The 12205-nt window shown below is 42.1% G+C and overlaps 1 protein-coding gene across 2 annotated transcripts in view; it reads left to right on the forward strand.

Annotated features, from left to right (window-relative positions):
* The window catches only part of LOC121293722 (C-Jun-amino-terminal kinase-interacting protein 4-like), a 240007-nt gene that overhangs the window by 202643 nt on the left and 25159 nt on the right, over window positions 1-12205 (forward strand). For both annotated transcript variants that reach the window (XM_041216938.1, XM_041216939.1), the window contains exons 15-18: window positions 1890-2022; window positions 6675-6767; window positions 9144-9311; window positions 11569-11740. In XM_041216938.1, the coding sequence (XP_041072872.1) occupies window positions 1890-2022; window positions 6675-6767; window positions 9144-9311; window positions 11569-11740 (566 nt within the window). The remainder of the gene's footprint in view (window positions 1-1889; window positions 2023-6674; window positions 6768-9143; window positions 9312-11568; window positions 11741-12205) is intronic.

The following is a 12205-nucleotide window of genomic DNA, read 5'->3' on the forward strand; positions in this document are numbered from 1 at the left end:
CATGCTCTGATAGGCCAGATTCTCGTGCTCATGGAAGCCTAAGTGGTCATTTTCTGAATGTGAGCATCAATTCGACTAGAGACTGCATTGTAGGTGCATCTGAGCTTGCCATTACTTGATGTCTCTGGACGTGCACTTTCCAGTAAAGGTCACTGGGCAGCGATTTGGATCCCTAGATGATAACTATTTCTTCCCCTCACCTATTTGCTAGTATGGGGTCATTTGTAGCAGCCCAGTGAGATCAGCAAATTTAATGCAGTTCAGGGATCAAACCTATGAACTTTCTTTATGTATTGCTCCTTTGTACATCATCTTTTTAATTCTAAGAAATTGTAATTCTAGTGAAGGGCCCAAAACCATTGTGCAGAACACCACCAATGTTGCAGAGGAATAGAAAAGATTATGTAAATTAGGAAGGAGAGATTAGGTGATTAAATGCCTGCAGATTCTAGAAGAAATTAGATTGAGGGAGATGAGATTCTTCTGGATTTAAGGAAAACAAGAAGGCAGTGGTGAGAGTGGAATCACTTATTAATTAAGCAGGTTTTTCCTGTAATCTGTTCAGCAGTGTAGGATCTGGAAGAGTCTGTCCAGATATGAAAACAGAGTTCAAGTCATGAATAGATGAGCTTTATAGAAAGTTTTGAGGTGTTGAGGGAAAATGAAAAAAAGTGAAATCAAGCTTTTTGGAGTCTGTTATAGCAACAGGAGAGTTCCATTTGAAGTTAGGGGAGATGATGTAGACAAGAATATTGATTGGCCCCACTCTTCTCCTTCATTCACTTAGGAAGTGCTTGCAGTTAATTAAATCTACAAGAAGCATGAAGGCGCTGCTTTTGAACAATTAAAAGAATAGATTTACATTACTCTATTGCAGGGTATAGATATCATTAACGTTAGCGATTCACTGATATGAGTAGAGGCTAAGAATATTTTGTGATCTGAAGGAAGTTTGATGCCGTGCAGAATCAGCAAAGAAGTTGGTGCTGCTTGCTGGTTTGGGAAACTTATTGATATGAAGAAGGAACAGGGTGAGAGAGAGGAATGAGCTCTAAGAAACTTCCAAGAGTATTGGAAAAAAGACCTGAGCATAAATCAATAGCACACGAATGGTTTTGGCAACCTTGACGTGGCTTTCCTGGGAAGCTGTATGATGGTTGTCTGGTGTCTGACCTTTTTAGAATTTGATATCCAAGATAATGTGAGAGGATTTTCCAAAGTATTCAAAGAATTAAGAGTTCTTGGGGTGGAAAACATCAATTACAAGATCATCAGTGGAATGGGCATGCTGAAAACTGGACAGCTGGCCATGGATTAAGGGAGAACTTTCAAAGTTGAGAATTAAACCTTGCAGCTTCTGTAGTTAGGAAGACCAAACAAGAGGCAGGGCCAGAGGAATCTGGAGTGGGGCTATTGCAAACCTGATATAAAATGACCAAATGTGGAGGCACATATGTTGAGGGTGATGGGGGGGTACCATCAGGACCAGAAATACAGGGACCAGATGTTGAATGTACTGCCACAGAGCTATCAATGTCTCTTTTCTTTTCAATTTACAACTTGCCTTTTTGCACAGAGTGGCATCCTTGAGTTTGTACCATAGTCTCCCACACACAATAAGTTGTCCCTCTGTCAGAGTTGTTGAGCGGATGCTAAATGCTTCTATGTGGAGGGGGGATTGGGAATTCTTAAGCTCAAACCTTACTTTTCTCCCACTGAGTTGTTTGCCCAGTAGCCTCGGAAGTGGTTATCTACCTATCTGTTTCACCAGAAAAAAAAGGAGGGGAGTTCTAGGTACTGTTTAAAGGATTTTAAACTATTAGCTTATTCTTGCACAAAACTGACATGGTGAAGCAGCAGTTGTATTGTGTAACTTTATCATTTGTTAGTGGCAGTGAGAATACTTCAGTCACACGAAGGGAACAGAAGAGGGAGCAGTATCGTCAGGTCAAGGCTCATGTACAGAAAGATGATGGCCGAATTCAGGCCTACGGTTGGAGTCTGCCTCCAAAATTCAAACAGGTAACGCTTCAGTCTTTTTTTTTCTGAAGTTATGTTCCCCACTATTAACACCTTCAATTTCTGAAAAGTTATCGTTTACTGTTGCTATTGTTGTGCTATTTGCATTCTATGCCATATATATGTAGTGCCTGGGGCTTGAAATCAGAAAAAAATCTGCCAGCCATGAAAACTGTGGTTGTTTGCAGGATGTTTGAATCTATAAACTTCTTGTTTGGGTACCAAATGCATGAGCCACTTGTTGACATCAAAATGTTTAAATTAGACCAGGCTGTTCTAACTTTATGAAGTGTTGTGTGATTGTGACCAGTGAACTGTTTCCAGACATGCAGGAAATTTTATCATTCACATGAACTCAGCTGGATTGCTCGCTCCTTTAAATACAATGAACAAATGGAAACTTATGCATAATTTGGATTCAACTAGTCTAAGCTTTAAATATCCCTGCGTATGGTACTCATGTCAAGGCAGCAGACTGCCCATCATGTTCTTACAAAGATGGTGGTTGGGAATAAATTCATGAAGCAGATCAGGTTGTTTTCTGCTTCCCTGTTAACTGATTTCAAAAATTCATCGCAGCGTTAAGTACCTTCTGTGCCAACTCAGACTGTTCAAGAGCCATGCATTGAGAGACTCTAACGTCAGGATTTCGGCAACCATCTACAGTGTCCCAGAACATAAATCCTCTAACTCTGGTCAGTTACAAATCCTACCAGTCCTCCATCTCTTCCCACCATTCGACCACAAATCCTCGTTGCTTACCTGTGACTGTTTTCCGTCACTTTCCCTCACTTCTCTCTTCCTGCAGTATCCACTACTGTCACAAATACTTTGGGATGTTTGTTGCATTAAATAGAGTATGTTAATACAAATTGTTACATTAAAGGAAATTTTAATTAAGTGAAGACAAATATAACATTCAATTTGAATTGTTCAGTGAGTATGCTCTGAGTATACACTGAATAACTGTTGTATGTTTTGTATTCTTTTTATCCGGTTTTGCAGAGTTTGGAGATTTTTAATAGTGTGTATAATTTTCTACTTTGATTTGCTTACTTTGATATCTTGTTCCAAGCACTTTGTTCTTTGCCTTCTGCTGGATTCTGTCTCGTAGAGTAGAACTCTGCTTTGTATTTGGGGTTTGTAATGGATATGAGGAGAAAGTCTGCTTTATGTTGGGTTGCACTGTTGCAGGCAAAGACCCAAACCTTGAGACCAATGTGAAAGGAGAGAGATGCTTAAGTATTGCACATAGTCCAACAGATATCTTACTAATGACATTACATATTAAGCGATTAAACACGTCAGCCAAAGTAATGAGAGGTTCAGTGAAGGATGGCTAGAGGGGTGTACTTACAGATGTAACATCACATCCGTTATTGCTGCAGCATTAAGTTTGCTCACAGTATTCCCAACAAAATTATCAAGTAAACTTATGTAAGCCCATTTTAAATGCATTTGCATTTAATCTGATGTTGCCCTACGTACATGGTAAAGCATAGATGAAAATTGGATTTGTGTATGTTGTTTTTATTTATTCATGGGATGTTGGCGTTGTTGGCTAGGCTACGTTTATTGCCCATCCCTAATTGCCCTTGAGAAGTTGGTGATGAGCTGCCTTCTTGAACCGCTGCTGTCCATGTGGTGTAGGTACACCCACAGTGTTGTTAGGGAGGGAGTTCCAGGATTCAAGTCGGGATGGTAAGTGGCTTGGAGGGGAACTTCCAGGTGGTGGTGTTCCAATGTGTTTGCTGCCCTTATCCCTCTAGATAGTAGAGGTCGTGGGTTTGGAAGGTGTTGTCTAAGGAGCCATGGTGAGTTCCTGCAGTGTATCTTATAAGTGGTACATACTGTTGGCATTGTCTGTCGGTGGTGGCGGAGAGAGCGAATGTTTGTGGATGGTGTTACACAGGCTGAAATGGTGTGTAGTGCATTTGAGTGCAACATGTATCTATCCGTGAGAAACCAGGGTGTTCTGTTTCCTTTCCACAAAATGTGTTCCTGAGCCTTATGTTCAGAAGACCAAGCAAGCTTTGTAGCTTGAGTTGGATAATTCAATAAAATTTCAGGACATTGGAACATGCAATCTCCTCAGTTCCTTGTGGTAAAATACTGATCAACTCTATTAGTAGGAATAAAGTAACAGTTTCTATAGTAATTTAGAAAAGTAAAGAGTTAACAAAATGAGCATAAATTCTATAAAAAGTAAGCCTGGAGAATTAATAATGGAAAATAAGGAGATGGCAGGTGAATTGAACAGGTATTTTGCATCAGTGTTTGCGATAAAGGACACAAGTAACATCTCAGAAATAGCTGTAAATCAGGAAATGAAAGGGAGGGAGGAACTCTGGAAAATTACAATCACCAGGGAAGTGATACTGAGAAAATTGTTGGAGCTGCGAGCTGACAAGTCTCCAGATCCTGATGGACTTCTTGCTAGGGTCTTAAAACTCTCTCACTAGCCACTTCTTTTAATTTTCCAAAATTCCCTCGATTTGGGGAAGGTTCCATGATATTGGAAAAAAGTGAATTTTAAAATTTATTAATTTATTCAAAAAGGGAGGGAGACAGAAAGCAAGAAACTACAGGCCAGTTAGCTTAACACCTGTATAAGGAAAATGTTAGAAGCTATTATGAAAGATGTTACAGCAGGGCACTTGGAAAAGTTCAGGGTAATCAGGCAAAGTCAGCATGGTTTTGTGAGAGAGAAATCATATTTAACCAATTTATTGGAGTTCTTTGAAGAAGCTGTGGATAAAGGGGAACCGGTGGATGTACTGTCTTTAGATTTCCAGAAGGCATTTGATAAGGTGTCACAGCAAAGGTTATTAAAAAAAATAAAAGTCCATGGTGTAGGGGGTAACATATTGGCATGAATTGGCTAGCTAACAGGAAACAGTGAGTAGGCATAAATAGGTCTCTTTGGTTAGCAATATTTAACGAGTAGTATGCCACAGGGATCAGTGTTGGGGCCCAAACTTTTTACAATTTTTATAAATGACTTGGATGAAGAGACCAAAAGTATGGTTGCTAGATTTGTTGATGACACAAAGATAGGTAAGATAGTGAAATGCGAAGAGGACAAAAGGAAGCTACAAAGGGACATAAGCTAAGTGAGTAGGCAAAGTCTTGGCAAATGAAGGATAATGTGGAAAAGTGTGAAATTGTCCATTTTGGCAGGAAAAATAAGAAAGAAGCATATTAATCTAAATGGTGAGAGATTGCAGAGCTTGGAGATGCAGAGGGATCTAGGTGTCCTGGTGCATGAATCGCAAAAGGCCATTATGCAGGTCCAGCAAGTAATTAGGAAAGCGAATAGAATGTTACCATTTAATGTGAGGAGAATTGAATACAAAAGTAGGGAGGTTATGCATCAATTGTATAGGGTACTGGTGAGACCACATCTGGAGTACAGTATATAGTATTGGTCTCCTTATTCAAGGAAAGATGTAAATGCATTGGAAGCAATTCAGAGAAGGTTTACCAGACTAATACGAGGAATGGGCAGGTAGCATCTGTGGAGAAGGAAGCAAAGCTAATGTTTCGAATCTGTTTCTTCTTCAGAGTTAAAGAGAAGTAGAAATATGATGGATTTTATACTGTTTAAGAGGGAGTGGAGCAGGTGGAATGAGATAGAAGGTCAGGGATAGGTGACAGCTAAAGAGAGCTGGACAAAGATGTCATGGACATAAGACAAAGTGAGTGTTAATGGCAGTGGTAAAGAGTAAAGAAGGTGCTGATAGTGGCATAAAGGTAAGTTAGCAGAAGGTGTCAATAGCAGAACAAGGGTCAGCACACTGTGAAAGCAACACATAAAAACAAGTGACAGGAGGCCCTGTGGGGTGAGGGGGGGCGGTGGTGGGGGGGGTGGTTGGGGAAAAAGGATAAAAAAAACAAATAAATAAAACAATAAAACATTTTTTAAAAATAAATTAATAAGAATTGGATTAAAATTGGGGTCAAGAGGGAGGAGAGAGTTAATGATCTGAAGTTGTTGAACTCAGTATTCAGTCCGGAAGGCTGTAAAGTGCCTAGTCGGAAGATGAGGTGCTGTTCCTCCAGTTTGCATTGAGTTTCACTGGAACATTGCAGCAGGCCAAGGACAGACATGTGGCCATGAGAGCAGGATGGTGTATTGAAATGGCAAGCGACAGGAAGGTCTGGGTCATGCTTGTGGACTGAGTGAAGAGGACTGGGTGACTGCTTTGTGAAACACCTTCTCAGGGATGTGGGGGTGTAGAGCACTGCTTGGATTGGCAGTGGGATTGCAGAGAGAGGTATGTTGCGATTTGCCTTTTTTGGTACAGATCCACTGTCATTTTCCAACTCTACGCCCACTGACACGCACGCCCACTGACACGCACGCCCACTGACACGCACGCCCACTGACACGCACGCCCACTGACACGCACGCCCACTGACACGCACGCCCACCGACACGCACGCCCACCGACACGCACGCCCACCGACACGCACGCCCACCGACACGCACGCCCACCGACACGCACGCCCACCGACACGCACGCCCACCGACACGCACGCCCACCGACACGCACGCCCACAGACACACACGCACACAGACACACACCTCCTCCAAACTTGGTATCTGCCATCTCTTTCCAGGACATTCATGTAGCTTGTTGGTCTCCCCTTAGGTGACGAATGGTGGTCCGAGTGACAGCAAGATGAAGAACCTGCCTGTGCCAGTGTATCTGCAGCCTTTGGATGACAAAGATACTTACATGAAGGTGAGCAAATATTTGACCAATAAAGTCTGCACTTTCAATGTAAAGATTATTTACTGAACACAAAAACTTCCTAGCTGGAGAACTTTGACTTTTAGATTTCCTCATTGCACCCTCCCAAAGTGTTGACAGTTCAGACCCAAAAGCTGGTAAAGACTCGCTCAGCTGGGTGTAATTGGTAGCTGCATTCACACTCAGCTTGAGCCTGGTGCTCCTTCTAACCTGTCATTTTTAAAATGAAACATCTCACAGGTGCTGCTTTATGTGCTGGAGGTTAAAAGCACACAATCGCACGTGAAACAATCTGTACCTCGTTACGTTAAACTCTCGAGCTGTTGTGAAACCCATTGATCAGGGGAAACACTTCCTACAGCTTCTATAAACCTAAAATGTTGAGCTTGGCTGCCTGAAGTAACTGTTGTAAGAACATTGAAAATAACTGCAACAAGTCTCCATTTCTTTAAACAATTAATTGGAGGTCTAACAAGTAATATGAAGATGGCTTCTAAGGAGACCAGTTTGCTAATATTTCCATCTAATATCAAACCAGAAATCATTAGTTTTTCTGACTTTTGACAATTCCTGCTGTGTGTAAGATGTAGCTACCCACATAAACATAAAGTATTACTGTAACATTCTGGATCCTTGAATTGCAACAACAACCTATATTTATATAGCACCTTTCATGTAATAAAACCTCCCAAGGTGTTTTACGGAGACATGGTAAAACAAAACATGACAGTGAGCCATATTAGGAAATGACCCAAAGCTTGGCCAAAGAAGTAGATTTTAAGGAGCCTCTTAGAGGAGAACAAGACAGAGTTAGTGAGGGAATTTCAGAGCTTGGGGCCCAGGCAGCTGATGGCACAGTCAGCAATGGTTGAGCGATTTAATATTGAGCATGCTCATAAAGCCACAATTAGGGAAGTGCAGTTATCTTGGAGAGTTATGGGACTGGAGGAGATTACAGAGATAAGGAGGGGCGAGGCCGTGTAAGTATTTGAAAGCAAAAATGTGAAATTTATTTTTGATTGCTTGTGAGGTAATGCGGGGTAGGATCAGCATATATGTGCTGACTGAGGCCATGTTTTTGGATGATGTCACCAAGGGGAAAATGTTGATGGGAAATATGAGAGGACCAAGGATAGATCCTTGGGGAACACCAGAGACAATGGTACGCGAGAGTGAAGAGAAGCCATTTTAGGTAATTCCTTGACTGTGATTAGATAGGTAAGAACAGAACCAGGCAGGTGCAGTCCCAGCCAGCTGGTTACATGGAGACATGTTGGAGGAAGCTGGTGTGGTCAACTGTGTCAAAGATTGCAGATGGATCAGAAAAGACAAGGAGGAGTAGTTTACATTTGTCACAGTCACATAGGATGCCATTTGTGACTTTGATAAGTGCTGTATTGGCACTGTGAAGCCTTATTGGGGGGACTCGAACATGGAGTTCTGGGAAAGATGGACACAGATTTGGGAGTTGACACATTCAAGGAGTTTGGAGTGGAAAGGACATTTGGAGATGGAGAGGTAGTTTGCAAAGAAGCAGGATTCAGGGGTTGGTTTTTTGAGGAGAGGGGTGATAGTGGACTATTTGAAGGAGAGGAGGGCAGTACCTGAGGAGAAAGAACTGTTAATGTCATCAGCTAATATGGGAGCCAAGAAGAAAAACTGGGTGATCTGTAGTTTAGTGGGAATAGGGTTGAGGGAGCAGGATTTGGGTCTCGCACAAGATGAGCTTAGAGAGGGCATGAAGGGAGATAGAAGAGAAACTATGAGAAAATGCAAATTCAGGCCTAGGGCAAGGGGTAGCATTGGAGGAAATTTGGCTCATGGGCTAGTGTAAGGGAGTGAAGTGGCAGAGGCAGCTGATTGTATAGTCTCAAACTTAGTGAAAAAGAAATCCATGAGCTCCTTGCATGTTGTTGGAGGCGAGGATGGACGAACCAGGACAGCTGAATTAAAGAAGATGACTTCGTAGAGAAAGGAAGCCAGGGGTTCTCTTTTCAATCCAGTATGATCCTGGAATAGTGAGCAGTTTTCACAGACGAGAGAGGTTCCAATAGTGCTTTGTCCAACCAGAATTACATAGTATTTACAACACAGAAACAGACCATTCAGCCCAACAAGTCCGTGCTGGTGTTTATTCTCCACACGTGATTGGTTTGCGGCTGGCAGTCATGCCAAAGTTTAATCTACAGGCTTTTGAAACCTGAACTTTGTATTACTTAAAACCATTACTTCTTGGCTATCGATCTCCTTTCAACCTTAGGTGGTGCCCTGCATTCTGGGGCTCGGCCCTTTGGAGTTCTCAATAAAAAGTCATCCTCCCTATTAAGTAACCTTGACTCATGGTCTCGTCTTGTTTGTGTTTTGCAGTTATGGTGTGCAGTGGGCGTTAACTTGTCTGGTGGAAAAACCCGTGATGGTGGTTCCATCTTTGGTGCTAGTGTGTTTTACAATGACATGTCCGGCTCTGAACCAGAAAGTAATAAGCAGCGGAGAGGATCTCAGAGCAGTTTGGACCGGCTGGAGCTAGAGCTTAAAGTACGTATTTAATCATTTTAAAAATTACGCTTGAAAGTTTTAGCATTTTCAAGTTCTTTACAGCTTGAATTATTTTAAATGTACGTATTTTAAATTGCCTTGACTCGAGATTTCATGAGGGGTCTGGACAGAGTAGATAGGGCAAAGCTGGTGGAAGGACCAAGAACAAGAAAGCACAGATTCAAGATAGTTGGCAAAAGAAGCAATGATGACATGAGGGCAAACTTTTTCATGCAGCGAGTGGTTAGGATCTGGAATGCAGTGCTTGAGAGTGTGGTGGAGGCAGATTCAATTGAAGCATTCAAGGGGGAATTGGATTGTTATCGGAAAATGAAGTATGTGCAGGGCTACAAGGGAAAGGTGGGGGAGTGGCACTAGGCAACTTGCTCCTACAGAGAGCCACCACAGACACGATGGGCTGAATGGCATCCTTCTACGCTATAACAATTCTGTGATTCTGACCCTGTGAGATTTTGAAAGATTAAAGACAACTGTGTGTAGAACAGTTCATTTCTTTCCATTACCCAACTCAGGACGAGTGGACAAGAAGGGAAGTATGATTTCATTCTTCATCCATTCACTAGCCTCTTTTACTGATCTTTGACAACAGAGTATTGTGTCCTGGGTGCTGCATTTCAGGAAAGATGTGAAGGCATCTTCAGAGAGAGTGCAGAAAAGATTCATGAGAATGGTCCCAGGGCTTGAAGAACTTCAGTTACGAAGGTAGGTTGGAGAAGTTGGGACTGTTTTCCTTGGAGAAGAGAAGGTTGCAAGGAGATTTGTTAGAAGTGTCCAAAATCATAAGGGGCCTGGATGGATAAGGAAAAAACGTTCCCATTGGTGGAAGGATCGAATACAAGAGATCACAGATTTAAGGTAATTGGCTAAAGAAGCGATGGCAACTTGAAAAGCTTTTTCGCACAGCGAGTGATTAGGGTCTGGAATGCATTGCCTGCTGAAGGTATTCAAGAGGGAATTGACTTGTTATCTGAAAAGGAAGAATGTGCAGGGCTATGGGGAGAAGATAGGCAAATGGCAGGAGGTAAATTGCTCTTAAGGAGAGTCGGCATAGACACGGCAGGCTAAAACAATTCTGTGAATCTGTATTGCAAACAAATGGAGCAAGAGATGAGTTTGTATTTCATTTAGTTCATTGCAGAATGTCCTGGATGGAGGTCACATGGTTCCTAAATGGAACAGAGCATGAGTTACCCTGGTATACCAATTTGTCCATGCCCAACAGTCCAAGTACACTGTGTGTTGATATCAGCAGATGCCTTGACTAGGTACAGTGGTTGTCTAGCTTTTGTCTTGTGCCTCCCAGACTCCTGAAGATGCTGACTCTTCCTGGAATACAATGTCTCATTACCTAGACTGTCATGTAGAACCTGTAGCCCTATGTAATTGTTGGCCATACAGGGCATCATGGCTGAGCTTCACCTTGTCGTTGCCTGGCATCCATATGTATGCTGAGCAGCAACAATCATTGGATAATGACCAGAACAGGAACTTCTGCTGAATTTCTTGTTTTTTGTTCCTCCTACCCTTAGAAGCCAAGAGACATAGTTACCAATTGCAACATCCCAAGAGCTGTGGATGAACTGATTTTGCACAGACTGGGAACTGAAATGCCTACTTCTGGGCCATGGTAGCTTATTGTTTACATGCAGCTATTGGGAAGGGGGAAGGTTGCATATGGCACTTGGATTTATTTTATTTTTCTTTCCTTTTTGAGAGGGCGGATGGACTTGCTCCCGGACCTCTGCTATTGGTTATCTGAAACCATCTTACTGCTGGGAAGTGGCTCTTTGCAAGGCGGTACTGCTTGCCCAGAGGCGAGAGTTGGTAGGGGTGAGGAGAATGCAAGTAGGCAAGAGTGGAGGTGACATTGTGTGCCTGGGGAAGGAGGAGGCAGCACTACATGCCCCAGCACTACTTGCTGTCTTGAAATCTTTTTCCTTTTCCCTGTCTCTGGATGGAAAACTACTTGCATATGCTTGTACATCTTGTTGCCAACATTCCTCAGACTAGAATCTCACCTTGACAGAACCACAGACACAACCCAAGATTCTTTTTCTGGTCAACATGATTACTGTTGCTTTAAGTGATTACCTGATTCAGACCCAATGGTTTGGGCCTAACAGATTCTCATTGTAACATTTACAAAATAAAATGCAATATTTCGCTGCTTTACATTTATTGCTTGAAATATGGCAGGTTGTGAGCTGGAATAAGTTTGCTTATTAAAATCATGCAGGAACAGGAGAAGGAGCTGAGGCATCAGGAGGAGCTGTCCAGCCTAGTTTGGATTTGTACAAGCACACATTCTACTGGCAAGGTGGTGGTGATAGATGCCAACCAGCCTGCTAAGATCTTGGACAGTTTCTTTGTCTGCAACTCACACATCCTTTGCCTTGCCAGTGTACCAGGTGAGTTCATTTTGCACGTGCCAAGAATTGTGTTGGTTGACTTTTTAAACAGACATAACTTGTAGGTGACTCTAAGATTTGTATTTTTTTGGCTTGCTTAAAACATTTGCAGGATTCTATATTGATTCAGGAGCTGTGATTTTAAATGTTAAGCTCATAATTGAAGGCTTATTAGACTAAAGTTTGTAATTATACTCTCCCCTCAAGCTCTTGTTGTCTCCTTTTGCCCCTCTCTCTTTTCCCCTCTCACTTGGAGGCTTATCTTGGTAAAATGTTTATTGAGTTATAGGAAGGGAGGGGTGTTCTCTGAAGCTCAGCTGTTCCTATTAGTTGCCAGGAATAAGAATACTTCTCACCTAAAGAAAAGTTGCATGGATCATGGTAAGATGGGACTTTACAGTTTGTCCTTTTCCTTGTCTGGAAATGCCCTATGAAATGTTGTTGTCTGTTTGCTTTATAAAAATG

This window comes from Carcharodon carcharias, chromosome 22, assembly GCF_017639515.1.
Source record: "Carcharodon carcharias isolate sCarCar2 chromosome 22, sCarCar2.pri, whole genome shotgun sequence".
NCBI classification, from domain to species: domain Eukaryota; kingdom Metazoa; phylum Chordata; class Chondrichthyes; order Lamniformes; family Lamnidae; genus Carcharodon; species Carcharodon carcharias.